We start from the raw sequence: 27,905 nt of genomic DNA on the forward strand, positions 1-27,905 counted from the left end.
TAAACTCCCTCTCTCTGGGCTGCAGGAGATCCGCCACCCCGAGACCCTGGAGCGGCTCTTCAGGGACCTGGACGCCCACGGCGACCTCCAGGAATACGCCACGCTGGTTGCCATGGTGACCTCAGCCTGAAGAAAGCTGAGTAGAGGGTGGGGGGCCAGAGAAACCGACCCCCCCTGCCCAGACTCACAGTGCGCTTTGTAGACCCCAAGTAACCAGGGGCCCCCCTCCCGAGCAGGTGGGTGAGCCCAGACAGAGCCATTCCATTTCTGGGGAAACTGAGGCACAGAGAGGGGCTGCAATGCCCCCCAGGTCACAAAGCAAGCCAGTGGCAGCACCTAGAACAAAACCCAGGAGTCCTGGCTCCCAGCCCCCCCCTCCCCCCAACTCTACCATGCGGAATCTCCTCTCTCCTGTGCCCAGGGCCATGCGGTGAACACATGCGTTGTGACCGTGGTGCTGGGCTGGGGGATCCTTTGCCGGATTCAGCTCAGCGTGCGGGGTTGGGGTGGGGGGTAAATCCAGCCCCTTCTCCCCCGGACTCTGCAGAGCTCAGCTCCCAGGGGCAGGGGTTGGACACAGATGCTGAAAAATGTTCGTAGGTTTCTGGTTAGTGTCTCGAGTCTGTTGGGCCCCGTTGGGGGGGGGGGGGGAGGAGGAGCTTATGGGGCAAAGCGTGGGGCAGGCGCAGGCATGGGCGATATGCCATTGTTCTCCCAATAGTGTCCCTTTAATAACAATAAGCAGAGACCCCCAGCCGGAGGGGCCAGCAGCCCCACAGCTGGACCATGGAGTCAATCACACAGGGGAGCCCGGGCTAGGGGGCAGGGTCTGCTTGGAGAAAAGCGGGGACACTGCACAAAGGGGCGGGGTTACTACAGAAAGGGGCGGGGTCAGCCCCTGTACTTTAGTTTATCACCTGAACCAGTCTGGGCCCCGTGGGGCTGGGATCCCCCCACAGCAGGGGGGTTTGACAGACTTGAGCAGCTCCAGCCCCAGCCAGCAGGAGGCAGCGCTACACCCCCTTGTCCTCGGGGCTCCGTGGGCAGGCTGAGCACAGGTCCCGCATCTCGCGTCCGGAGTCCGGCAGCCGACGGGAAAAGCAGTCCCCAGCTAACGAGGCAGAGTCACCCCATCTCGGTGTGCTCCCCAGAGACCCCCCTCCCCACAGAACCCCCAAGTGTGAGCCGGCGCCCGCCAGGGGGATCTCGCGTGGGTCGCGGCCCCGGGCGGGACGGGGGCTGCCTAGCCGGAGATGGGCACGTGGCTGTCGCCGCCCTCGCTCCAGTTCGTCACCCACTCCTTCCTCTGGATGGTGCCCGTCTTCTCCTCGCGGAACAGCTGGCGCTCCTCCCGCGGGATCTTGATGGCGTGGTACTGCGGCACCACGGCCTGCTGGGGCCGGCTGCGCTTGAAGAAGCCCACCTGGAAAGAAGCCAGAGAAACGGAGTCAGCGCCCGGTCCCTTGGCAAGGCCCAGGATGCCCCCGCCCCACAGGGGGCGGCTGCGGCAGGCCTGGGCCCCGGCAGACCGGAAGGGAGCAGGGGCGCCCCCGAGTAGCTGGCGCGTGCATCAAAGGTGGCGATGGGAAGCCAAGGCCAGAGACAGTGTCACCTCCCCTGCAGGTCTGCGCCAGGCTCATCCCCACGCATCAGAGACGGGCCCAGCTCATTCAACGCCCCTGGCAACTCCCCAGACACTGGCCTGGCACACGCAGGCATGTTCACCATCGGCACCCGCCACGGCACACCCAGGCGCTGGCCTGGCACACATAGGCACACTCACCATCCCGCCCCCGCCACACCCAGGCGCTGGCCTGGCACACGCAGGCACGCTCACCATCGGCACCCGCCCTGGCACACCCAGGCGCTGGCCTGGCACACACAGGCACACTCACCATCCCGCCCCGGCCACACCCAGGCGCTGGCCTGGCACACGCAGGTGCTAGCCTGGCAGACACCGTGCTCCCCCAACAGGCCTGGCACACCCGCACACTCATGCACTGTTGCTTCAGATGTTCTTGCACACCCATGCACGCCCCTTGCCCCCCGTGAACGAGGGGTGGGGCCGGCTGTTACCGCTAGGCCTCCCCGGCTTGTTTCTCCACCTCGGAGGGCTGCACGGCCAGCCGGGCCCGGTAATAGTTGGCGGCGTATGGGGCTGTGCGGCTGCTCCGCTGGAAGAAGCCGCACTGGGGAGGAAGCGAGGCCGAGGTGAGCGCGTCAGGCCCGGGCCAGAGAGCTGGACGCCGGGTTACGGACGGGGCAGGAATTCCGGGGGGGGGGGGGGGGGGGGGGGGGCTAGGTGCCAGGAGGGGGCAGGGGAAGGGGAGTCCCTGCTTGGGGCTCACTCCCCCAGGTGGTGCACGGGAAGGGGGTGTTGCGGGGGGTGGGGAGGGGCAGGGGCCCAATCCCTGGGGGCACATCTGCCCTGGAGCAGGAACCCCCATACAAGGGGCAGGGTAGCCGGGTCCCCCCGCCCCCCGGCTCTCACCTTCCACAGGACGGAGACCAGCAACCCCAGCACCAGGATCCCGGCCAGCACCGCGATCAGGATGATCCACCAGGGGACGCCCCGGGGCACCGCCGCGCTCGGGTCCAGGTAGATGGTGACGGGGATCTGGGGGGGAAGGCATGAGCAGGATCAGGACCAGGAGGCGGGGCAGGGGCGGGGCTGGGGGCAGCGGCCAATCAGGTACCTGCGTGGCGGCGTCCTTCAGCACCAGGTTCTGGATGGTGGATTTGACGGTGATGTTGGCGCGGACGAGCAGTTCCACGGAGGTCACGGCCGGGTACTCCTGGGAGCAGGGACATGGCTCAGCCTGGTGCCCCCCCGGCCCCCTGCCCCCCCAAGCTGTCCCAGGCAGAGGCAGGATTCTGCACCCCTTCCTGTCCTACCGCGCGGTGCAGCATCAACTCAGCCCCTGCGTCCCACCCCAGAGGTGGCTGCCCCGGGCGCCGGCTCACCTCCAGGAAGGTGCTGTTCCACAGGCGCCCCCAGACAGTGAGCACGGCCGAGCGCTCGAAGCTGTGGAGCGGGCACTGGAAGACGAGGCAGCGGGCAGTGCCCCGGGCACAGTCCTGGAGGGGGGAGACAGCGGGTCAGTGGGGGGGCGGGGGGAGCCTGACCCAGCTGGACAGCGGGAGGGGGGCGGGGGGGGACGTGGCCAGGGTGCTCCACCCAGAGGGGGTTGCAGGGACGAGCCATGGCTGGAGAGTGCTTCATGGTGTGTGGGGAGGAGAGATTCCCGCCCCCCCTCCCCCCCCCCACAGACGAGTGATTCCCTCCCCAGGGCCCCCCGACAGCCCCAGCCGGGATTACCCCAGCCCCCCCCGCCCCGATTTCCACCCCCCGGAGCCACTCACCAACGTGACGTTCTTCCTCTCAGCGTGGGCGCGGTGCCACCAGGGCCCCGTGCTGGGCACCTCCGGGCGCTCGGCCTCCCTCCTGCTCCTGTCCTGCCCGTGGCTCTCCTGGGGGCGGCAGGAGAGGTCACAGGGCGGGTGCTGGGGCCCACGCCACCCATAGCCCCCCCCAGCCCCTCAGTGATGCTGCAGCACGAGCTGTGCCCCATGATGCCCCCTCCCCCATGCCAGTAGGGCAGGGCCCCAATCCCCATAGCTCCATCCCTGCAGCGGGGGGACCCCAGTCCCCTCCGCCCCCACCCGTGACCTGAGAGCCGGAGACCCCCCTGAGCTGAGCAGCAGCCCCCAGCTCCCCGCCCCCCATGCCACGTACCAGTGCCAGCCGTAGGGGGTTGGCTGCCGGGCTGCAGGCCACGCGCTGCCCGGGCCGGGCCGCCAGCTCCAGCCGCAGCGGGTAGAGCAGCCATTTTGCCGTTGGCGATCTCGTGAGGCCACATGAGGTTGAGGAAGGCCGAGCCCAGGGTGTTGAGCGACTGGCCCCGGTTGGAGACCTGCGGGGGGCAGGGACCCTGAGCCAGGTGCCGCCCGGGGGGACACTCACTAGCCTGAGTCTGTGGGGCAGGGTCAAATGCCACCCACCTGCCCAGATGGGGAAACTGAGGCACTTTAGGGGGAAGAGACCCAGCTCCCCTGTCCCAGATGGGAATGGACCCCGGCGTCCTGAACCCAGCCCCCCCCCCCATGATCCTCAGCCCTCCCTCGTCCATGCTCAGGGTGGTCGCAGGGGAGGCTCAGGGTGAGGTCTGGTGTGTGTGTGGGGGGGCGTTGCTGCCCCTTTCCCGTGCGGGGTACTCACCGTCACCTCGTAGCGCACGGCACTGCCCACCTGGCCCTCGGTGCGAACAGCGCTCTCGCCCCGCACCCGGCCGCCGAAGAACAGCCGCCGCGGGACAGCCACGCTGCGGGGGGGGGGGGGGAGAAAACGGGGTCAGGGGGGGTGTCTGGGAGCCCCGCAGAGCCCCACCCCCAGATGGCTTGCCCCGCCCCCGTCCCCCAGACAGCTTGCCTCGCCCCCGGCCCCACCCCAGCCCGCCCCACCCCCCAGATGGCTCGCCTCGCCCTCGCCCCCGCCCCCCAGACGGCTCCCCCGGCCCCCAAGCTGCCTCACCCCTGCAACCACCCTCACGGCTCCTCCCTCCACCCGCCGTGCCCCCCCCAGCTGCCCCATCGGGGGCACTCACCCCGTGACGGACAAGGGCAGCTCAATGACCACACGTGCCCGCGCTGTCACAGGCCGCAGCCCCGGCTGCTCGCTGATCCTGGGAGAGAGAGACGGGGGGGTAGGGGCATCATGGGGGCTCCCCCCACTGCAACCCGCCAGTGACCAGCTGCAATTCCTCCGACCCCCTCCACAGCCAACCCCCCACCCCCTGAACATCACCCAGCCCCCATCACCTGTTTGCTCCCCACCCCGGCGTCCCCTGCCCCCACCCAGCCCTGCAGGGGGCGCTCACGTGCTCAGCACCAGCTCCAGTTCAGCTCCCGCGTCTCGATGGTGATGCCCGAGGTGCTGACAATGAGATAGAACCGCACCTGGGGGGGGCAGAGAGATCAGGGCCATGGGGGGGGCAGAGGCCAAGGGGAGCAAGAGGGAGGTGGTGAGATCTGGGCGCAGTGCGGGGGGCAGCGAGGTCTGGGTGCAGTGTGGAGAGCACTGAAGGGGCAGTGAGGTGTGGGCGCAGAGTGGGGCACTGGAGGGGCTGTGAAATCTGGGTGCAGTGCAGGGGGCAGTGAAGTCTGGGTGGACTGCGGGGGCTGGGGGCAGGAATTTAGGGGGCTGATCCCCACCTGAGCTCCGCGCTTCATGGGGTTGCCCAGCTCGCACTGCACTTGAGAGGCGTTCAGGTTGGGCAGGCACGGCTGCTTCTCCTGGAAAGGACGAGACGTCAGAGCCCGGGGCCAGCAACCCCTCCCCCCACCCCCGGCCCCCCACCCCGTCCTGTACCAGGCCGGGCCCGGCCCATGCGTCATGGGCCCGGACCCCGGAGTAGGGCAGGGCCTCGGGGAAGGTGGCCGTGAGCAGGGCCTCGTGGGCGTCGTCCCCATCCCGCTGTGGCGCCGCTGGGTCTGAGGGCAGGTTGGTGACCTGGATCTCCAAGGCCACGTCCTTCTGGTCGCTCATGGCGAAGACAGCCGTGCCATCGGCACCCCTGCAGTGGAGAGAGGCAGGCCCAGCGCCGCGGTGAGGGGCCCCTGTGGGCATCAGCACAGAGATCCACCGCATCCTGGAGACAGCAGGGGGGCACCATGCAGGGATCTGCCCCCAGACCCGCCCCCTGGATAGATCCCAGCCCCACCCGGCCAGCTGGGGCGAGAGGGCAAGTCTGAGAGGGGCCAGTATGTATCTCTTATCCCTCCCCCCATCCTAGGCCCGCGGGGCTCAGCCCCCCCCCTCACCTGGGCAGGGCAGGAAGTCGGCGTCACCCACGCGGGAGCAGAACTGGTAGCGCAGCTCGAGGTTGCTCTGGCAGATCTTGTCCTCCCCACACCCCTGCTTCAGAAAATTCACCTGGGGACAAACCCCCCGGGGGGGGGGGTTTAGCTGGGATGGCCCCCAGGCAGCGCCTCTCCCCTCCGTGCTGCCCCCCTGCACAGCGCCCCGCCCCCCAGCATGGGCTCGCCCTCCGGCTCAGAGCCATCCCCCAGAATATTCCCGCAGACCGCTGCACGTGCTCCAGCCGCCCAGAGCCCAGCTACGCCCACAGCACCGACGAACGACGCCCCCCTGGGGCGGGGCCGGGCGCTGGCCAGCGGGAGACAGCGACACTGCACAGGGCGCACACAGCCAGCACTGACATGCAGCCCCTCTGGGGCAGGGCCCGGGCGCTGCCCAGCGGGAGACAGCGACCCCCCACAGGCTGACACCGCCTGGAGGAACAGAAGAGTCCCCGGTCTGGGCGCTGGCCAGGGCACGCTGACGAAAGGCATCAGGGGATCGGCACCGCCAGGAGCTCGGATCCCACCGACGAGCTGCTCGCAGGGCAAGGGGCCGGGGGCCGGCGGTGGAGGGGGCAGAGCGCCTCCTGCTGGAGCCTGTTCCTGGCGGGGCTCCCGCCCGTGGGCTGAGCAGGCCTGAGTGTGCTGAGGGGGAGCCCACGTCCCCGGGGGCCGTCACCCAGGAACCCGCCTCACCTCTGCCCTCTGGCTGCTGGGCAGCTGGGCGTTCAGCACGGGCATCAGCGGGGGCAGGGCGGCGGCCTGGACCTGGCGCTTGCTCCGGGCGTGCTCGATGCTGTATGTCAGCACCAGGACGATGGGGCGGAGCTTGTCCCGGATGCTGTCCTGTAATGAGGAAGCAGGGGGCTGAGCCCGCGGCAGGCCGGGGGGCGGGGGCAAGGGGGCGGGACTGGGGCAGCAGGACCCACCTGCAGCTGGAAGGTGGCCTTGACGCAGGCAGGGGCGCGCTGGTGGGGCAGCTCCACCACGTCCGAGAACTGGTGTTCGGGGTCCGTGGGCTTCCGGTCCAGGAAGGCGACTCTAGGGGCCTGGCCCAGCTTCCGCCGGTCCACGTCAGCGTCCAAGGTGTACGCGAGCGCTGGGGGCGGAGGGAGGGAGGGCGGGCATGGACTCCGCTGTGCCTTCCATTCCTGGGGGGATTGCTCACCCCTCAGCAAAATGCAGCCACCTCTGGGGTGGGCACGGCAGCTGTTTATACGGGGATCTGTCACCCAGTGCTGAGATGCAGCCACCTCTGGGGTAGGGCTCCCCAGGTAGCTTAGAGCACCCTCAGGGTTGCTCTGGGTTGTGTCCTGCTTCCCTTAGCATCCTCTGAGCTCTGGGAGACAGAGAACAGCCGTGGGGCAGCGTGCTCTGGGCGTCTCCCTGTGCCGGGTCTGGGAGCAGGGCCGATGCAGGGGGGGTATTCTCAGGTGGTATCCTCCCCCCCCCCCCCAGCGCGGCACGTCCAGGCCTGGGGAATGCAGGGCCTGGCCCGGCCCAGCCGTACTCACTGACGCGGGGGCTGTAGCTGGCAGGACTGGCCGTGTAGCTGAAGCAGGCTCGTACGTCCACACTGCACAGGGAAACCACAGAAAGGCTCGGCCTGAGACAGGGCCGACGTCAAACCAGCCGTCCCTCCCGGCTGGGGGGACTCAGCACCCCACCCTCCGGGGAGGAGGAGGAAGAGCAGAACCTGGCTCTGAGCAGCCGCTGGGACCAGGAATTTGTCCCTTTCGTCGGGGTCAGAGTGCGCCGCTGCCCTTGAGATGGGCAGCGCTAACCCCGTTGTACCCCTGGGGAAACTGAGGCAGGGATTGGCCCAAGGCCCAACAACAGGTCAGTAGCAGAGCTGGGCACAGAACCCAGGAGTTCTGGCTCCCTGCCCTACTCCCTACCGGCTCTAACCACTAGACCTCCCTCTCTCCTGGGTGTGGAAAGTGTGCGTGGCTGGTGGGGGTCGGGGGTGATACAGGCACAGCTCTGGATCCCAGGGAGCCTGGGGGTGGGGGCAAGGACGGGCAGCCCCCTCCCCAGGCCCACTCTCACCAGATGCCCAGGTGGTGGGGGCAATTCCTGCTCTCCAGGTCGATGTTCGGGGGGGAGAGGGAGACGTTCTTGGAGACGTGGATGACGGGCCGGGCTCTGCAAAGCAAGAGGGGAAACCGCTGGCAAAGGCGCCCGGCCGGCCTGCGCCCCGGCTGCACCAGGCCTCCAGCTCTGCGCGGTGTGCGGTGCCCACCCCCTCTGCACGCCGGGCATGGGTGGAGCCGTCGGCTGGGCCAGCGTCGCCCAGGGGGCTGATCCAGCCGGACGCAGTGCAACGCCCGGGGCTGGAGGGGCCAGAGTCCCACCAGGCCGCGCCCTGCCCAGCACACGGCCCCGTCCATCGGCATGGGGTGGCCAGTGCCCACCTGTACAGCACCACGCTGTCCGACAGCGAGCCAACAAGCAGGTCCGGGTAGAGATTCCCGTCTATGTCCAGGCCCCCGGACAGGGAGTAGCCGAAAGTCCTCACCCCGACGCCTTCCCCATCCAGGACCTGCAGGGGGACAGACGGACGGACGGAGAGCCGGAGAAGCAGCAGCTGCCTCTTGGGGGCGGAGCCGCCAGTGTTTAGGACAGGAAGTGAAGGGGGATCCTGGACCCCAGGGGGCCGCCGGGGGAGGGGCTTAGGAGCCTGTGGACCCCACAGTTCAGTGACACCCTCCAACCCTCGTGCCCTGTTTACGCCCTCTCACCTGGGCCGGTTTGGTGACGATGCCCAGGTTGCTGCCGTGGTAGATATAGACCTTGCCGGCTCCATCAAAGGGGGCTCCCACGGCGATGTCTGTGGGGGGAGGGGGGCAGGGTTATGGCTGGAGCAGGCCAAAATGGGGTTGGGGGCCCCCCGGGCACTAGGGCCAGAGCCAGGGCAGTTCCCCTGCCCAGAGCTGGATACGTGCCACGTGGGGGGGGGTCCCTCCCTCCTGCAGGGGCAGCTCCGTTCCCCAGACCCCGTAACCCAACTGAGCAGCCAGCCCCATTGCCCCCCCCAGCCTATACCCACAGGGGGAGCCCCCCAAGGGACGGCGCCGGGACCCCAGGTCAGCCCCAGCCAGGCTCCCCCCGATCCCCCCTCCCCTGGCTGCCCGGCCCCTCACCCTGGAAGCCGTCCTGGTTGAGGTCGCCGAGGGCGGCAAGGCCAATGCCGAACATGGAGCGGGAGGTGCCGTTGAGGCGGATGGAGCGGGCGCCCGCCCAGCGCCCCGCCTGGTTGATGTACACGTAGGCGGCCCCGCCGATCTCCTCCTGCCGATCGAAGAAGTGGGGCGCCCCCACCACCAGGTCCATCCAACTGGGCAGGGGCAGAGGGCAGCAGGGTCAGGCCCAGCCCCTGCCAGCGCCGAGCAGCGGCCACGTCCCGACCCCCCAGCCCCCGGCTCACCCGTCGCTGTTCAGATCCACCACGGCCACGGCGTAGCCGAAGGAGGAGGTGAGCTGCTCCCCGGGCAGGACGGCCTCGGGCACCAGGCGGTTCACGTTGTCCCGGCGCAGGATCAGCACGGCCCCCGTGTGGTTGGCCCGCGGCGCCCCCGTGACAAAGCTGAGCTGGTCCTGCCGGGTCAGGCCCTTCCCCGAGTCGACGGAGAAGCCTGGAGTGGGGGGCAGAGCGACAGGCAGGGTTGGTGCTGCTGGGGGGATGGGAGGGTCCCTTAGGAGCAGGGGGCCAGGGACTGGCCTGGCCCTACTCTCAGCTCACGTGGGGTGAGGCCAGGCCAATCGCCCCCCCCAACACTCGCTGAGCCCCCCCGCTGCTAGATCCCGGGTGGGAGGGAATAGACAGGTTCTGTCCAACGCCGCACCCTCGGCCAGCGCAGCCCGGGGGTCCGTGGGCACCACACTAGCCAGACACACCGAGACCACTGCCCCCTGCTGGGTGGAATCAGCACGGCTCCTGCGTGTTGCAGAGGCTCTGTACTGCGCAGAGCTAGTGGGGATTCCCGCGCAGCTGCCGCAGCGGGGGCTAGTCTGGAAGGACCTGGCACCTAATCCGTCGCACGCTGAGCCAGGACGTGGCCGCCGGAGGCCGGGCCATGAGCTGGGTCAGGACCCCACACCTGGGGCAATTTGAGACCGGATGGACGCCCCCCCCCGGCTGGGGAGAGGAGACGTTTGGCTAATACACACCAAGTCCACACACAGGCTCCCAGGGGCTGGACAGAGCTGGGGGGAGGGGGGTCTGGGAGGCACCAGATGTGGACTCCACCCACTCATCCGCAACCCCACAGGGTGGCCTAAAGCCAGGCCCCCCACCCCCTCCTCCATATCGGGGGGGGCCCAGATCACACTGATCCCCAGCGCCCGGCCCCGCTGCTGCTCCGTGTGTCTGTCCGTCTCTCTGCTCAGCCCCCCCAGCCGGGATACAGCCACGGGGGCGGGAGGATGCGGGGGCCAAGGGGAGCGACCAGGAAGCTGGACACACCTCATATTTCAGATACCAGAGTCCCGGCCCGGTCCCCAGGCCCAGCGTCGGGGGGCAAGGCCCAGCAAACACCCGGCAGGGCGGGGGAGGGGTGACAGTTCTGCAAAGGGGGGCGGGGGGGAGGATTGCCCAAAAACAGCAGCTGAGTGAACCCCCCTCCCCCCCCCCCCCCCCCCACTAACATGTCTCTGCTCTGCCCGGGCCTCCGGCTGCCCCTCGCCGTGCCACAATGTAGATAAATCTCTGATAATTTTCATATGACTTTACATTGTGCCTCTTCAGATAACCTTGTGGTGGGTCTACCCACGTGTGACCTCTGTTTTCATGGGACTTTGTATCAAAGCCTCATTTAGAAACTTTGCATTGCCCTTGGTATAATATTATAGCCCCTAAGGATAGAATAAGATAGAAGAAAAATTTCTTTGTGCTAGCAGTAGAACAAGAGCTCTCCCCCCCCCCCCCACTCTTAATCAATTGCCCTGTTGAATGAATGAGGTGTGGATGAGCAAGGCATGGAAGGCAGCACCTCCAGACAGCCTCAACTGTTGGAGAGGGGCTGGGAGCCAGACCCAAGGACAATAAAACGTGTCAAGTGGGCTCATTAAAGACAAGCAGACATACCCACGGCCTGGGGGGTTAGAAGCAAGCCCCTTCTTTTGGAAACACCCTCTTTGCAGCATTGGGCCAACACTCAAAAGAAAGCAGCACAAAGGACCAATGGACACAGACACAGAGTTTGAATCCGGTCTAGATTTGCATAAGAGGAAAGCTGCTATAAAAGTGAGGTGTCTTGCAGAGGACCCCGGGTCTCGTCTTGTCAACATGGGAGCATCGATCCGGATCGGCAGAAGCCCGGCTCCACCCCCTCCCCCATCTAACTCACCTGGCCAGTGAAGTTAAGGGGAGCAACTAATTGGTAACAACAAGACGGAGTGTGTTTGTGTGTGTGTGTAAGTGTAATATATTATATGCATATGATACAGTGTTAATGAATACATGTATTACTAATAAATGTGGCGTTTTGTCTTATTCCCCCTGAAAAGATCCTGGGCAGTACTTTAAGTACAACCTCAGTTTCCCTGTGGTGCTCTCTGGAATTTCCAGGAGGGTGGGGGTGGGGTGTCTGGTGGTTAGAGCTGAAAGAGGTGGGGGTGGGGATCAGGACTCCTGGGTTCTATTCCAGCAGCTCCAGGGATGCTGCCAAGCCAGCGGCTCCCCCGGCTGGTTGCTGAGTGCCCCCCCAGGATGATGCCAGGCAGGGCGTGCCCGTGCGACGGCCGAACCAGGCGCTGCTCCGTGGCGTCCGTCTCTGGGGCCCAGGCCAGCAGCGGGTCAGCGCATGGGAGCTCCCTGCAGGCAGGAGTGGGGGCGATGGGGGGGCAGCAGCCAGGGCTCAGCGAGGGGGAGCACGTCCTGCTGGCATGCGCTGGGGAGAGCCATGCACCCCCGAGCAGAGCGACACCCCCCCACATCCCACAGGACACACCGCATGCAACACACAGCCCAGGCAGCACCTCGGGGACCCTTCCAGGCTCCGTGTCCCTCTCCCAGCAGGGATCCCCAGCCCCCAAATGGCTGCTGACAGAGTGGTGCTGACCCCCCTCCCGTCTGCAGCCCCCCACAACACCTCCCGCCCAGGACCCCCCAGCACTGCAGCCAGCCCGGATGGGGCCCAGCGCCCGTCCCCGGAGCCTGGAACGTTCCCCGATGGCACGGGCACAAGACACTCACGCCTGGCAGCAGAGCTGGCCTCCCCCGGCGCTGGGACTGCCCCTGCTCACGGCCTCCCCCGGGCACCCAGGGGGGCAGGGGACGGTGCTAGCACCTAGAGACGTAAGGGGCAGGGGCTGCCCAGAGCAGGTGTCCCCAGGGATCCTCTCCCCTGCTTGGGGCCTGGGGACAGCGGGACGCCCTCTGAGCAGGGCAGGGTTCACGCCCCCTCCCCGGTGCCACAGCCAGCAGAGGGTAGCAGAATCCGTGTTCCCCGGGCAATGAGCACCAGGACGTGTAAATCCCTGGGCACTAGCATCCAGCTTGGCACGTGCAACCGCAGAGTGTGTGTGTGTGTGTGGGGGGGGGCTGCGGGGGAGAACCGCGCAGAGACGGCTCCGAAATGGGGAGAGGGAAGGTGGGGGGGTGCGTGTGGGGTGTGTGCAGGGTTGTGTGCTCGTGTGTGTGCACGGGCAGGGACGGAGGTGTCTGTGCAAGGACGGTTTGTGCACACACATGGGGACGTGCCTAGGGAGGGGCAGGGGTAAGTGCGAACAGGGGTGTGGGGCTGCGTTCAGGGAGGGGCATCAGTCACCCTTCTCTCCCCCCCCCCCCCCCCGCTATGGGGCAGGACCCGGGCGTGGCGCCCCCCGCTGGCCCAGGAACAGAAAGGAGTTTTCATTTCCCCTCAGCTCCAAACGCCAAGAGGAGAACGCCGAGCTCGGGGATGGGGGGCAGGCGGCGTCCCCAGGGGCGGCACAGAGCCGGGGTCCTGGCCGGCCACTTGCTCGCTGACAGGCGGGCACCACACGCCGCCGCGGTTACAAACCTAAGTTGCTATTCTGGGCCACGTCGCCGACGGTGCCGGGCAGCCGCTCGCCGGGCTCTGCCGTTTTATACACCAGCTGATCGGGGTCTGCGCTATGAACGTTTGTCATAAACAACAGACCTGTGGGGCCGCGCCAGGCCGGGGGGCGGGGGCGGGGAAAGAGAGAGAGAGAGAGAGTTAAAGGATGGAGACCCCTCCCCACCCAGGCAGTGGGGAGCCCCGGGCGAGGGAACCGAGGGGTCGGCCCCCCGAGCAGCAGAGACTCTCCGATCGCCCCATTTCCCTCGCTGATTTCCTTCCCCGCGGGCCTGGGGGCCAAAGACTCAAACGGCCGCTGCCAATGGCCGGGGGCTGGTTCGGCCCTCGTGCCCGGCCCTGCCTGCCGCCTGGCAGCGCTCCCTACCGAAGTAGCTGTTGGCGGGCACGGGGATGAGGGAGGGGTCCTGGTCCTTCTCCCCCCCGGCTTCGTAGGGCCCGTCGTCGTAGGTAACCAGCTCCAGGGAGCTCTGGTTTACCAGCTCCACGCGCAGGTCCCCTGCCAAACCAGAGAGGGGTTAGTGGGGGCAGGGTGGCACGGGGGGGGGGACTGGGGGCAGGGATGGCACAGGGGGGCAGGGATGGCACAGGGACAGCATGTGGGGACAGGAATGGCATGGGGGGATGGGGGGCAGGGACGGCATGTGGGGGCAGGGATGACACGGGGGGACAGGGGGCAGGGATGGCATGGGGGGCACAGGGATGGCATGGGGGGCACAGGGATGGCACGGGGGGGGGGGGGAGATGAGGACAGTCTTGGATCCTCCTTTGCCTGGCACAGAGGTTGGAGCTTCCAGCGTTGGGTCTGAACTGAAGGTGGCCGCACTCCCTAAGGAGAGAAATGGTTCTCCCCTCCCCCCCCCTCCGCCCCCCCAGCCATGGGCTCCTTCCCCCATCCACACCCCCCCCCAGCCATGGGCTCCTTCCCCCATCCTCCCCCCCACTAGCCACGGGCCCCTTCCCCCACCTGCCCCCCCCAGCCACGGGCCCCTTCCCCCATCCAGCCCTCCCCCAGCCACGGGCCCCTTCCCCACCCCCCCGAGTTACCACCAGTCCCAGGGTAGCTGGGCCCATGCTCCGATCTGGGGGGCGCCCAGTCCCCAGTGTCTGTGGGCCTGGGGTGAGAGGAGGGAACGCCCGCGGGCCCCCGGCCTGGCTCACCCTTCCAGTTGTAGGTGCCGGGCGCCCCGAAGAGTACGTAGTGGTTGTCTGCGGTGAAGCCGGCCGACACCCCCTGCTGGCAGAAGCCGAAGCGCTCGTGGCCCTGGGGGCGCCCCTCGCAGAACTTCCACTCGCCCCCGTCCAGCTCCTCTCGCACCGTCAGGTCCTGGCTCAGCACGTAGCAGCGCCCGATGACGTCCCGCGTCTCCAGCGGCTGGTTCACCCGGTTCCGCGATTCGTAGAGGTGGGCGCAGGTCTGGGATCGAGCCGGGGGATGACAAGCGGGACGGGTTAGAGAGGGTCCCGCCCCCTCTCCCAGGCTCCCCCCATCACTCGTGAAACACGAGGGCCCCGCTGCTCGGCGAGGCAGGACACGGGGGTCCTAGCTCTTCGGCTGCTGGCTCTGGGGAGCGACTCGCCTCAGGCCACACACCGAGTCAGCAGCAGAACCCAGGTGTCCTGGCCCAGCCCCCCCAGGTCTAACCACTGGCCCCCCACTCCCTTCACAGCCAGGAAGCGAACCCAGGTGTCCTGGCCCAGCCCCCCCAGGTCTAACCACTGGCCCCCCACTCCCTTCACAGCCAGGGAGTGAACCCAGGTGTCCTGGCCCAGCCCCCCCAGGTCTAACCACTGGCCCCCCACTCCCTTCACAGCCAGGGAGTGAACCCAGGCGTCCTGGCCCAGCCCCCCCAGGTCTAACCACTGGCCCCCCGCTCCCTTCACAGCCAGGGAGCGAACCCAGGTGTCCTGGCCCAGCCCCCCAGGTCTAACCACTGGCCCCCCACTCCCTTCACAGCCAGGGAGCGAACCCAGGTGTCCTGGCCGAGCCCCAGCCTGCCCCCCTCCAGGCTCTAATCCACTAGACCCCCATCCCCACGCACAGAGGGCGGAGCAGAGGGTGTCGCCCCTCCCCACCCCCCCGGCAATGCCACTCACCACGATCTTGCCGCCGGCCCCTTGGCTCTTCACGCTGACGCCTAGCCACTGGTTCTCCTTGCTCTCCTTGTGCAGGTCCACTGGGGGGAGGCGCAATCAGCCGCCAGGCAGACAGCCCCCCCAGGGCCCCTGACGGAGACCCACTGCCAGCCCCCCACCCCTCCCCTTGCAGTGTCCCCCCCCCCCCAGCAGATCCTTGGCCCAGGATTCCCACCCACTCCCCCATGGGCAGTGCCGGGCATCAGCCCAGAGACAGCTCGGCCAAGGGCCACGCACAAGGAAACGGGGCCAGATCCTGCTCTGGCGGCAGCGGTATAAATCAGGGGTAACCCCCCCCCCATTTCAATGGAGCCACTCTGGATTTGAGGGCAGGGTCACCCCCACTCCCACTGTGGATTTATGCTGATGCCACCAAGGGCAGGTCCCGGCTCCCGCCCCCCCGGAGTGCCCGTACCTCCCTCATCGATGGGCACGCGCCAGCAGTCATTGATCTCGCGTGTCAGGGGGCAGGCGTAGAGGCCGCCGGTCCGGTTCGCCCTCTGGCCCGGGAGGCCTGGCGCCTGCGGGGCCCCCACCAGCATCCTGGGGGAGACGGGCGAGCGTCAGTGGAAGGGGGGAGATGGGATCAACCACCGCCGGACGCCCCTCGGGACGGGGCTGCAGTGACGCCGGGCTCCCAGCCTGGGGGGCAGGGGGCACAAGGGGCCCATATACAATTGCCAGGGGATTTGGGGGAGACCGTTGGGCTGAGACCCAGCCCAGTCAATCCATGAGCTGGTGCCCAGGCGGCAGGCGGGAGCGACCTTGGGCAGGGGGGGCCCTGCTGCGGGAAGGAGGGTGGGCACAATGGGGTTGGGGTGGTGACTGGCACCGGCTGACCCCGCTGAACAGGGGGAGGGGACCCATGGCTCAGGGCAGGGGGGGTCCCGGGGGGCAGGGGGCTCCGCTCTGCGCTGATCAGCCGTGTCCAACAGCTGCAGCCTCGGAGGGGGGCCCCGGTGCCAGCTGTTCTCAACCGCCCTGGCCACCCGCTGGGAGGGGGGCAAACCACAGCTGGATCCCCCCCGCCCCCAGATGTTAGCCTGCCTCACGCCCCCGGGACCAGCTGCGGGGTCAGGGGGAAGGGCACTCGCCCAGCGCCAACTACTGCTGCCCGCTTGAGACAGAGACAGACGGGGGCGAGGCCGGGCTGGCGCCAGCCAAGTGGGGCAGAGAGCCAGGAATGGGGGGACCCCGAGACTGCAGGTGATGGGCGGAGCCTAGGCAATGATGGGCGTGTGCACCACACACAGCCCTGCAAAACCACCCACCGAGACACACCCAGAGCCCCACGCAACACTGCACACATTCACACACACAGCCCTGCGCAACCACACACCGAGACACACACACAAAACAAACACCCCCACAGCCCTCCCACCCCCCACAGCCCTACACAATGGAATGGGTCATGCTCCCCTGGCACTCACAACCCCCATGTGGTTTTGCAGGCACCCGCACACGCACACACACACACACACACACAGATGCCCGGCCCCGCTCCCCCCACCCCCACCCCACAGAGCGAAGCACTGAGTTTGCCCTTGCCTGAGGCGAAACCCAAGGTCTGATCTAACACCTGGGGGGTGGGAAGAGGCCAGGGTGGCCCCAGGCCCCATTCCAGGCCCAGCAGCTGCCCCCAGCCTCAGCCCCACGGGAAGCTCCTTGGGCCCAGCCCGGCCCCGATTCAAGCGAGACGCCTGGAGCGCAGAGCCGCCCCTCTGCTCCCCGACTCCAACCCGGGCGATGGGGGGGCACGGCCAGGCCGGGAGAAGAGGGGACCCTCACACCCACAGAGCTGGCTGGTGGGGGGGGGGCAGCTGTGACCCCCCCCACCCCAGGCTGCACCCAGAGCAGGGACACAGACAAGGTGAAACTGACCACAGAAATGGGCAAGGCCACCCCACCTATGCAAACTGGGAAGCGGGGGCTGGATCCGGGGGGGGGCAGATTCTGATGGGAACAGCCTGGAGTGACGCCAGGAGCCAAACGATAAATAACCAGGACCAGAAGCTGCTGCTTAGTCACCGCCTTAATCACCGGGTAATTAATCACCAGGAGCAGGGGCAGGGATGCGGGATTGGGGGAGGGGCGACAGAGCGGGGGGGGGTGTCTCTGCTCTTGGCCGGGATCAGGACTCAGCCGCGGGGGCCATGCCCCAGTCTCAGGGCTGCCACACCAGACAGACCCGGAGCCAGGGCAGGGGATCGGGCCCCTTGCCCACCGGCCCCCGCCCAACACCGGGGGAGGAGCCCCCAGGCCCCCACGGAAAGGGTTTGCCCGAGCCTGGGGCAACGGCAACATTGGATCCTGGGCACATGCAGGCTGGAGCCTGAACGCGCCACGTGCACACTGTTCCCTCGTGCACCAGCACCCGCTCACACCAGCACGGCATCTGCCTCTCTCCCACAGAGGCCCATGGCCGTCCCGTGCACACCGCTCCCTCGTGCACCAGCACCCGCTCACACCAGCACCCGCTCGCACCAGCACGGCATCTGCCTCTCTCCCACAGAGGCCCGTGGCCGTCCCGTGCACACTGCTCCCTCGTGCACCAGCACCCGCTCGCACCAGCACCCGCTCGCACCAGCACGGCAGCTGCCCCTCTCCCACAGAGGCCCGTGGCCGTCCCGTGCACAAACCCCCAGGCACGGGCCCTGGCACACAGACAGGCGAGCTCCCATTTCCTGGCAGCCCCAGCCATGCTCACTCTTGCCAAGTGCTCCCCTCGGCACTGCACGCGCCCAGCTCTGCCCCCTGGCACACAGACTCGCTCTCGCCCACGACTGGCAGGGACGCCGGGCCCCAGTGGCGAGAGGTGGCAGGGGTGTGCCCGGGACCAAGCAGCAGGGACTGGCCACAGCTTCAGAGCAGGTGGGCTCCTGCAGCCAGCAACTCGGGGTGGCCACCAGCCCCAGGCCTGCCACGCACAGGGACCCTGGGGCTGGGCCTTGGCTTAGTTCCATTGTCGTCGCCAGTCGGCCCCTTTGCTGACTAGCGCCAGGCCAGCAACAGAGCAGCCTATGGACCCTCCACAGCTGGTGCTTCTGCTGTGCCCCCCCAGTGCCCGCCCCCAGCCAGTGCCCCCTGCTGGGAGCCCCCCCCAGGCCAGTGCTCCTGTCCCGCCCCTCACAGCCCCCCCAGTGCCCGCCCCCAGCCAGTGCCCCCTGCTGGGAGCCCCCCCCAGGCCAGTGCTCCTGTCCCGCCCCTCACAGCCCCTCCAGCGCCCGCCCCCAGCCAGTGCCCCTGCCTGCCCCCCACAGCGCCGCCTGCTGGGAGCCCCCCCCAGCCAGTACCGTGCCCCGCCCCTCACAACACCCCCTGCTGGGAGACCCTTCCCCCCCAGCCAGCTCTCCTGCTGCTCCCACAGGGAAAGAGAAGCCAAGGAGGCAGGAGAGCTCACGAGAGGAGATAGAGATGGAGCCGGTAAAAATAAACTGGAATTCACTCCAAATAACTCGGCAGCAACATGCCCAAAAAAGGACAGGACCAGAGAGATCCCATGAGCGTCTGTGCTGGCCCAGGGCACCAGGGCAGCCACCTCGGGGGTCCCAGGGGCTGGGCACGGAGCCACCCTGCACCTTTCCTACGCCCGCCCCCAGCACGCACCCCCCTCACTCCCCACTGGGAATGCACCAATGCTGCCTCGGTTTCCCCAGCGCCCCACCCTGCTGCCATCCCCGCTCAGCTCCCACGCTAAGCCCCCCAAGGGATCCCATTGTCCAGACGGGCTGCCCCTGCCTGGCACGTCAATCCACAGCCCAGGGCAGCCGGACCTGGGGCCCCTGCGTCTCATGGAGATTTTGTTTCCTTTGGCATCACTGCTGATCCCAACACGAGGCATGCCAGGCGCATCCCCCTGGGCTGGTGCCACAGGCCGGCTCTGCCGGCGTCAGTCAAGACCAAGAACCCCAGAGTCACGCCCGGCTAACGCCCTCAGGCGGCGGAATCGGGGCCCAGGATTGGGCAGGATCTTTCCTTCTCCCTCTGGCCTGGGTGGCAGGACACCTGGGTTCTATTCCCAGTTCTGCCACTGACCCGCTGAGTGACCTTGGGTGAGCCCCAGCTCCTCTGTGTGACTCAGTTTCCCCTCCTGCCTCTTGGCTGCCTTATCTAGTTAGACTGTGAGCTCCTCAGAGCACAGATAGTTTCCAACTCTGTTGGTGCAGCGCCTGGCACGACGGGGCCCCGATCTCAGGTGGGGCCCCTGGGCCCTGTGGCCATATAAACCGTACCCCTGTGTTTGCACCCGGCTCCCAGACCAGTGCCCAGCAGTTCGTGCTCCCTTTGCGCTGTGGAAGTGACTGTGCAAGGCACAGGGCTCGGGGACTCGGCCGGACACAGAGCTGACGCTGAGAAACGAGCCAGGTGGACCCCAGAAATACCCCAGTGCCAGGGATGGGACGGACCCGACTCCCACTCCAAAGCCCTCGGCGCCGAGCCTCCCCCCTCGGCAGCGCGCAACGGCCCGGCCGGTATTTGCACTAATCCTGCGCTTTGTCCGTGGCGTCGCAATGCAAGAGCGGCAAGAGCAAATCCCCCCGCGGGGAGGAATTCCGGGAACGTTTGACAGGCTTCAGCCTGGAGAACGAGGAACATGACCAAAGCTCCCCCCGGCCCCAAAAAACAGACAGACGCACGTAGGGACCTTTCCTGCGCCAACCAGGGCGTGAGATCCGAGCTCCCCAGCACCTGTTCATTACCCAGACTGACCGGCCTGCGACCCGCCCGGCTGGCATTTGACCAGCTCAGCCCAAAGGGATTTGGTTTTACGAGAGTTTTTATCTTCTCTGGGCAGCGACCTCCCCTCCAGAGACACCCAGGGACAGATTGGATCTAAGTGCATGGTGCCAGCGAGGGCACTGCTCTGAGGACGCTCACAGCAGCCAGGCACTGCCGGGGCTCCGAATGGGGCTCCGCTGCCAGGGGCCCAGCCCCGGGAGCTCCCCCAGGAGGTCACGCTGCCAGCACCCACCGGCAGCTCTGCAGAGAAGCCAGCCGCTGCCCCCGAATCCAAATCAGAGTTGGCAGAAACCGTGACAGGCTGGGAGCCAACAAAGATGGCGCCGGGGGCGTGATAAGGGACAGCACATTCCCCTGGTGCCGCTGTGCCCACGCCAGCCCTGCGTCACCACCAACAGGGGGCACTAGCACCACCAGCCATGACTCACCCGGCTTCGAGCAGCTGCCAGGAGCCCCCAGTCCCGTCCCCCTCCGATGTCTCAAGGGGGGGCACTGAAGAGCCCCTGGGGAGCGTTATAAGACTACAAGCCTCACCCCCCTTTCTCACCCCATGTTTTGCTGTTGCTCTGTGCACTCGATGCGCCCCACCCCAGAGGTGGCACCATCCCAGGGACGCAGCGCAGGGCGAGTTTGCAAAGGGGCTAGAGAAGCACCATATTCCCACCCCCGTGGAGCAGACGTGGGGCCGATGCTGCTGCTGCCGCTGGGGCAGGCCCGGGGGGTTCTCAGCCTCCCACCCCCACGGATCAGAACTATCGATTTCCTCTCCCGGCTCAGGCTCCGATCCCTGCTGAATCATTTACCAGGGAGGGGGGAACCCAGGGATTGGGCCCAGGGCAGCTCGCAGAGTCTGGGCCCCTCACCTAAATGGCCCATTAATGATTCTGAGCAGGGCCCACAGCTCCATTCATATTCATGAGGGCTTTGTTTAACCCTTCACAGGCTCCCTCGGCAGCAGGGCACACACTGGCCCAGCTGGGAGCTGCCCACGTCCCTTGCCCCAGGGGGCCCTGTCCCTGCACCCAGCGAGAGCCCAGCGGGACGCTGCCAGGCTGAGGATTGCAAAGCGCTGACATGGCCACCGTCCATCGCTCCTGTATCACCAGCAACACCACGGCCCTGTCGCCCCGCACGCTGCCAGCCCCAGCGCACGGCCACCGACCTCGCTACATGTATAGACTTCAGCGGGCTAGTGGACAGAGCACAGCATTGGGACCAGGGAGCCCTGCTCCCACCTCTGCCACAGGGTGACCTTGGCCAAGTCCTTTCCTGCCCGTGCCTCAGTTTCCCCATCTGCACAATAGGGATAATGACACTGTAAAGTGCAGGGGGGGGTTATTACACAGCCCAGCCCAGCTCTGTGCCCCCCCCCCCACGTTCTCCCACCAGCAGGTCTGTGTCCCCCTGAATGGGGGGGGGGGGGAAGAGGAAGGAACTGCTGTGGTACAAGCTCCCCAGACTGTGCCCCCTCCCACAGCCCCTGGGGATCTGGGCATCTGCTCCTGCATGGGGGGCACCCGGCTTGCTCCAGACAGTGCCCCTCCTCTGCCCCCCCGGGTCACCACCAGGGCAGGATGCCTGGCAAGGACTATTCCCAGCCCAGGCTGGCCAGCCCCGCACCCTGGCTCTGGCCAGCCCTAGCCCCATGGGGTCTGTGTACTAGTCAGAGACACCTCCAGGTACCCCCTGGCTGGGCAGCCCCCACCCCCCTGGAGGGGATAGAGCTGCCCCCTTACCTGACCTGACAGGTGCCGCCCAAGGTCACCCAGAGAGTCAGGAAAAGAACCCAGGAGTCCGGACTCCCGCTCACCACTAACAACACTTAGCTCTTAGGGGTGACTCCGGATTGACCCTGTGGGAACTGAGATCCGAATCCAGCCTGATTCCATTGCGGTGGGGGGTGACTCCGGACTGACTCTGCCCCGGACACCGGGGCCAGTCTGGGTTTTCCACTGGAGGCTGGATCTGGCCCGGGGACCCCACGAGCAGATCGGAGAGTATACAGGGAGCGACACCCCCCCCCCGCGCGTCGGTGAAGTTCGGGGGGGGGGGGCTGCAGGGCCAGGCAGCCTCCTGGGGTAACAGACGTGACCGTGCGAACCCCCCCCCCGCAGGGAAGTTACTATTTAGAGCCAAGAGACGGGGGGGGGGGGTCTGAGCTGCCCCCCCCCCCGAAACTTGCTAGGAGCAGCGCGGGGGGGGGGTTGTTTTCACAAATCATGCGAAGCGCCCGGGGACCCCCCCTCACCCCCACGGGAAGGCTCCGGGGGGGGGGGGGATAAGGCGACCCCCCCCCCCCCCGCACTCACCAGCTGGCGGGCTCGGGCCGGAGCTGCCGGTGCAGGGCCACGGAGAAGCCGAACAAGCTGCCGCCGGCCCCGTCCTTCAGCAGCGGGTCGGTCCCGTCCAGGTTGAAGGCGGCGCCCGCCAGGAGCTGGAGGCCGAGGCCGCAGAGCCAGGCGCCCGGCGCCCCCCGCATGCTGCCGGCCCCGGGACAGGTGCGTGGGAAACCCCCGGCTGAGCAGCGCCCCCCGGGCCGGGCCGGGGCTTCGGGGCCGGGCAGCTGCCGAGGGCGCCGCCCCCCCTCCGAGCATGTGCTTTGCAGGGGGAAGCGCCGCTGAAATGCAGCCACCTCTGGGGGGGAGCCAGGAGCGCGGGCGGGGCGGGGCGGGGCGGGGGAGGAGCCGGATCGCCGGGGGGGGGCTGGCCAGGCCGCTGGGCTGCGCATGTTTCACCCCCTTGGGGTCACTGGGCTGCAGGGGGATGGGCTCAGAACAAGCAAACGAGTCACCCACTAAGGACATGGCCCAGTTCCCGCAGCACCAGGGGCAGCGGGCGGGCCAACCCCGTATTCTTCGCTGTGAACCAGCCGCCACGTTCCACCCCAGAGGCGGCTGCATGTTAACAGGCAGGGACTGATCGTTGCCAGCGTCAATCTGCAAAGCACCTTGGGGTGCTGCCTCTGGCTGCCAAAGGCTGGAGCAGCTGGGAAGCCCCTGCCAGCGAGCTCCCTGCCGCTGAGGTCCCCACAGCCAGAGCTCCCCCCCCAGCCGCCATAGGGCGCCGGCTGGGACTGGGGCAGTTGTGACCCTCTGCAGCCAGCACCCCCTGCTGGGAGAGGCTGGGAAAAGGGGCTAGAGCCCCCCCAGCAGCGGGCAATGCCTACACGCTGTCCCGTGCTTCGTTACACAATGTGGGCTGGAGGGAGTTTGCAAAAGTGGGTAAGAGTGAAGCCCCCGGGCTCTCCCCTCCTGGGCAGGAAGGGCGGGCAGTGCTGCTCCCACTGCAGGACGGTTGCAAACGGCCGGGCCCTGGAGTACAGGCCTGACCCCAAACGGGAGCACGGTGGGCGTCACATTTTTCCAGCACATTTCCAGCTATTTTTAAACCGCTCCCGCTCCCCACGGGCGTTACAAGCTATTTACGAGTTGGCTCCAGCTCGGACGCTGGATGCAGGAGCCCAAGAATCAGGCGACCCTTGACCTTCCTCCCCCAGTCGGTTCACTTCTGCTCCCCAGGGCCGAGGCAGTGCTGGGACAGATGGGGGGACCCCGCCCCTTTGCAGAGCCCCGTCTCTGGGACCATCTGCCTGATGGCCCCACGAGCTCTTCCTTCGCAGTGGAACCTGGGAACGGGCCCGATTCAAGCCACCGGCCCAAGGGAGCATATGGCGTTAGCCTCCGTTAACTCCCTCCACCTGCACGTCCCCCCCAAAACATTCTGTGCCACACCCGAGACCTGAGATCAGACCCCCAAATTCCCCCCGCCCTCTCGGCAGCATCCGGCGGGAGAAGGCTGGTGTCGCTCAGGTCCGGCTTCCGTGGGGGTCTGGACTCGGAGGCAGTTGTGGGTGGGAAACAAGGAACAGCCGGTGTAAATGAAACCGAGCCTCGGGGCGTCCCTTCAGCCCTCGGCACGGAGGGGGCACTCGGCCATCTGTCGGCTCGAAACGCGGCCCGACGGCCACGCCCCAAAGCCAGGTCCTGGAGCCTGGTTCGCGAAGCAAGATGCTCTCAGCGTCTCTCGCTCCCTGCTGCTCTTCTGTAGGGTAGGGGGTCTCAAAGTGGGGGGCGGGACCCCTCAGGGGGTCGCGAGGTTATTACATGGGGGTCACGAGCTGGCAGCCTCCACCCCAAACCCGCTTTGCCTCCAGCATTTATAAGGGGGTTAAATATATTAAGTGTTTGAAATGTATAAGGGGGGTCGCATGCAGACGATTGCGGGGTGAAAGGGGGCACCAGAACAGAAGTTTGAGAACCACTGCGGAGGGTCTGTAAAGCTGCCTTGCGCCGGCTACATTCACCCCCTGCCGACCCCAAGAGCCGGAGGTTAGTTTCAAACCCACGAGAATTTTTAAAACAACGATCTGGGGCTCTCCCCCTTTGGATCCCACTCGGGCTGGGGTGAAGCTTTTCTCTGCCACCACAAAGGCCAGAAAGTTCCCTTGCTTTTGTAGCAAGGGGCCAGGCTGAACATCTTCTGTCATGGCAGGATTCAAGGACCCGGGGCTTGGAGAACAATCCCGACCGTCAGCGGCACCCGTTGGGATCAACGCCTGCGTTTCTGCCCAGTGGAGCGGGATGAAAAACACCCAATATTGACCAGCAAATGGCCGCTTCACAGATCACCTGCCTGCCCCCCATGTCATAGGCCAGAGACTGTCCCCCATTCCTCCTGCACTGCACCCAGCGTGTCTGGTTAAACCATCTTCCAAAAAGCCCTCCAGCCTGGCTGCGAAGATCCCACGGCCTGAAGGATCTGCCCTGGCCCGTAGGGTGGAAGGGCCAGCCTGTTGGGAGAACGCCATTGGGCCTGCCGGCGTCGGTCAGCATCTGAGATTCTGCTTCACTTCCTGTCCTAAAACTGCAGCCTGGCCCCACTGTGCCCTGGGACAGAGCTGCCCCGTGCCGCCCGCCGGCTGGCTGCTCTCACCAAGGGCACGTTTGCCGGGGTCCCTTTGCAATGGGAGGCGTCATGGAATTGGCATTGGGCTGATTCCCTCGCCCTGGAGAGAGCTCCGGCATGTGCGTGTCCCCTCTTGGAATCACGCCGCTGTGCCCCCCCCATCGGAGCGTTTCTGCTTCAATACAAGTGCCGACCTCCACAGGCAGCGTCCCTGGGGTAGAAGATTCGGTTGGCTTCGACCCCTCCGCTCCCCCTGGCTTCTGAGAGCCCCTTTCAGTGGCAGCCAAGCGACGTCAGGGGCTGGCAGCGGGGCTGGGCCGGCCCTGGCTCCCCGAGCCGGCTGGATCCAATTCAGGGGGAGCTGAGTCTCGTGAGTGCCTCAGGGGGCGGTGGGTGGGGCTGGCAAAAAGAACTAGGCCAGAGAAGGGAAAAACCTCTGTGGGTGTGGAAATAGCTGGAGCCAAAGAGCATCAGGGGCTGGGAGCGGAGCACTGAGAACAGAACTCTCTGAACCCTGTCCCAGGGCCGAGTCCTTCCGCCCCTCCCGGGAGCATCCTCCCCCCATGGAAGACAGAGGGGAAGAAGCTAGAGAGTAGAGGGAGGAGGGCGGATGGCAACGTGACGACAGGGCACGGAATCAGCTGGTCCGTGCCCATATACCCGCCTGGCACCTCTCTGCAGTGGCCGGCTCGGCCTCCGGAATCTCAGCTTTCATGCCTAGCCGTCAGAGGGGCGAAGGAAACCTCAGAAACGTGACCCACGAGTAACCCAGGCAGCTACGTCTGCCGGAGTCTGCACAGAGCCTGGGCCAATAGCTCAGAGAAGTGTGAACCGTCCCCTTCATCGCGGGGAGGGGTGGACTCAGATTCCCAGTGCCGAGCATGGCTAACGCCTCCAGCCCTCGTGTGGAGAGGGGGGCAGGGTCCCTTTGGGGGCCCCGGCAGGGGGCGGTTGGGAGATGCCGCTGCTCATTTGCCCCCCCCCCCCACCGCAGGAGGGCCCCACAGAGCTTAGCGAGTCCGTGATGAACCGCGGCCCAGCCCCACTGGATGTCAGGAGGTCGGCGCTCAACACCACCCCTTATTTCCCAGTCTGACCCCACTGAGTGGCTACAGTGCAGGGCTCCTGGGCTCCGTTCCCAGCACTGCTGGGGGCAACTCCCAACCCTCAGAACCGGGCACTGATGTGGGGGACCCCAACTTGAGCCACCTCAGGCCTGGTTCTCAGAAGATGCCGAGCGCCCGCAGCACGTCTGGCCCGGCTGGGCTCTCTGCCTCCGACACAGGGAACAATTCGATCCCCTCACGCCCCCCCGGCTGGCTGGGCTCCGGAGAACGTGGTTGTGTTGCTGGAGGCAGCAGATCTGTCGCCCAGGCGCGTGGGGAGTCAGCCAGGGCTATTTTTACACGGTTACTGTGCTAACTTTGGGCCAAGCGACTCTGGAAGCTCCAGCCAGAGCGTCTCCTGGTGCGAGCAGCTAAATTCAGCCCTGGAGCTGCGTTGGGAAAGGCGCCGAGTGAGGAGTGGGCAACACGGCTGAGTAGGGGCTGCCCTTCTCCTTAGGAGGGCCCAGCTGTGGACTACCCTGCTAGAGGTGCCATCTTACACTTCAGCCACGGCCACGGACGGCCATGGACGGCCACACCCGTCACGGGCAATGACTCCTGTCCCAGGCCATAGGGTTACTGCATGCTGGTAAACAGCTGCAACGTTCCACCCCAGAAACATCTGCACGGCAGCCGGGAGTGAACGATCCCTGCAAACGCCGTCTCTAAAGTGCTCTGGGATCCTGCTAAAGAACCGATATTCAGTATCAAGGAGCCACAGGCCCGGTGCTCTCCGACAGCTCTGGAGCCGTCACACTCTCACTGGGGTCAGCCCTCAGCTGCACCGTCTGCTGGGACCGAACCTCGGAGCCGTCAGACCCCGGTGTCGAGCTGGGAGCTCCCTGGAGCGAGTCCACCTGGACTGAGCACCCGAGGGAGACTTGCACCCCCGGCTTCCGGACTCTGCAGTGACTCTCAGCCAGCGGGGTAACAGCAGGAGGGTTTCTTAGCCATCTGGACACGGCGCAGACAGTCCTTAGTTAACACAGAGAACAATTGAATTTTTTTCCCCCCCATGTTAAGTTCTCTTCACACCTTCTATGGGTCATCTCGATTCTCACTTCAAAGTTTTTTCTTCTGCTGCTACTGATGGCTCATCTCAGTTGATTGGCCTCTTACAATTGGTACGCGTACTTCCACCTGTTCATGTTCTCTGTATGGATAAATATCTTCTGTCTGTGTGTTCCACTCTATATGCACCTGAAGAAGTGGGCTGTAGCCCACGAAAGCTTGTGCTGAAATAAATGTGTTAGTCTCTGAGGTGCCACAAGGACTCCTGTTCTTTTTACAGAGAACAAAGTTACAGCAAAGTCCAGGAGCCTGTCTCCTCCCTCTGACAGCCCACCCCTAACAACCCCATGGGGCCCCTCCTCAATCCTCTGTTCTTCACCTGCCCATCCTCCTTAGCCCTTTGTTCTCCACAACCTGCTGGCTTCCTGCGGAGGGGGAACCATCCATGGTCCTTAGTTGCTAGGATCCAAATGTCCGGGGCAACGGAAGGGGCCATTGTCTTCTGGGACTGTCCATGGCCTGGGGCCCTAGGTCCAGACAGCCCGGCCTCAGTCAGACCTGGATCTCTGGGTCTTTGCCAAGAATAAACAACCTTTTACCCACCACTTAGTTAACCAGGCACCACACAGGGGAAACCGAGGCACGCACAATATTCCTTCCAAATCACTAATCCCCACTCCATCACACGAGGTCGGTCGCAAGGCCCATCTTTGCACATTCTGCACCCAAAACTCCAGCCCTGGGGCTCCAAGTCCCGTCTTTCCCTGCCTGGCGCTGGGCTGAATAACCAAACAGGAGGCTGTCAGCCCCCTGGAGGGAAAGAGGGACTAGAGCAGATTGGGGGCTCGACTGAGTCATGCGTCCCAGACCTCTTCCTTCCCTGGGCTCCCCAACACCCCCAATCCCATGTCCAAGGACCAGCCCCTCCGCCCCCCAGCCTTGCTGTCCCAGTGACTCAGAGCTGGATTACTGAGCTCACCAGACTCAGATCCTGCCTTATGCCAGCTCTAAATCCAGCTCTGACGCCAGCCGACCGCGCTGAGCTCAGACCCCACAGGCTGTTTTGCCGACTCACCCTTCGGGAGCTGGTGCTGCGTCTGGAGTCCAC

General features: G+C 66.3%; 1 protein-coding gene and 1 long non-coding RNA gene across 2 annotated transcripts; one reads left to right on the forward strand and one right to left on the reverse strand.

The window, feature by feature from the left end:
* Positions 1-706: 706 nt before the first annotated feature.
* Positions 707-22,254, reverse strand: ITGA7 (integrin subunit alpha 7). The gene is given in 28 exon segments (XM_065575888.1): positions 707-1,423; positions 2,492-2,617; positions 2,697-2,795; positions 2,965-3,078; positions 3,364-3,471; positions 3,737-3,832; positions 3,834-3,914; positions 4,220-4,322; positions 4,605-4,682; positions 4,878-4,902; positions 4,905-4,956; positions 5,212-5,292; positions 5,369-5,576; positions 5,823-5,932; positions 6,556-6,705; positions 6,789-6,958; positions 7,374-7,435; positions 7,909-8,004; positions 8,274-8,401; positions 8,601-8,689; positions 9,003-9,196; positions 9,287-9,494; positions 12,864-12,983; positions 13,267-13,398; positions 14,061-14,316; positions 14,997-15,076; positions 15,451-15,578; positions 22,085-22,254. Coding segments are annotated over 28 exon segments (3,444 nt in total). The 3' UTR covers positions 707-1,243.
* Positions 22,134-27,049, forward strand: LOC122174394 (uncharacterized). The gene is made up of 2 exons (XR_006176130.2): positions 22,134-22,273; positions 24,267-27,049. It is a non-coding gene; the product is annotated as an uncharacterized LOC122174394 (long non-coding RNA).
* The last annotated feature ends 856 nt before the right edge of the window (positions 27,050-27,905 follow it).

The sequence above is a fragment of the Chrysemys picta genome, chromosome 22, assembly GCF_011386835.1.
Source record: "Chrysemys picta bellii isolate R12L10 chromosome 22, ASM1138683v2, whole genome shotgun sequence".
In the NCBI taxonomy this organism is placed as follows: domain Eukaryota; kingdom Metazoa; phylum Chordata; order Testudines; family Emydidae; genus Chrysemys; species Chrysemys picta.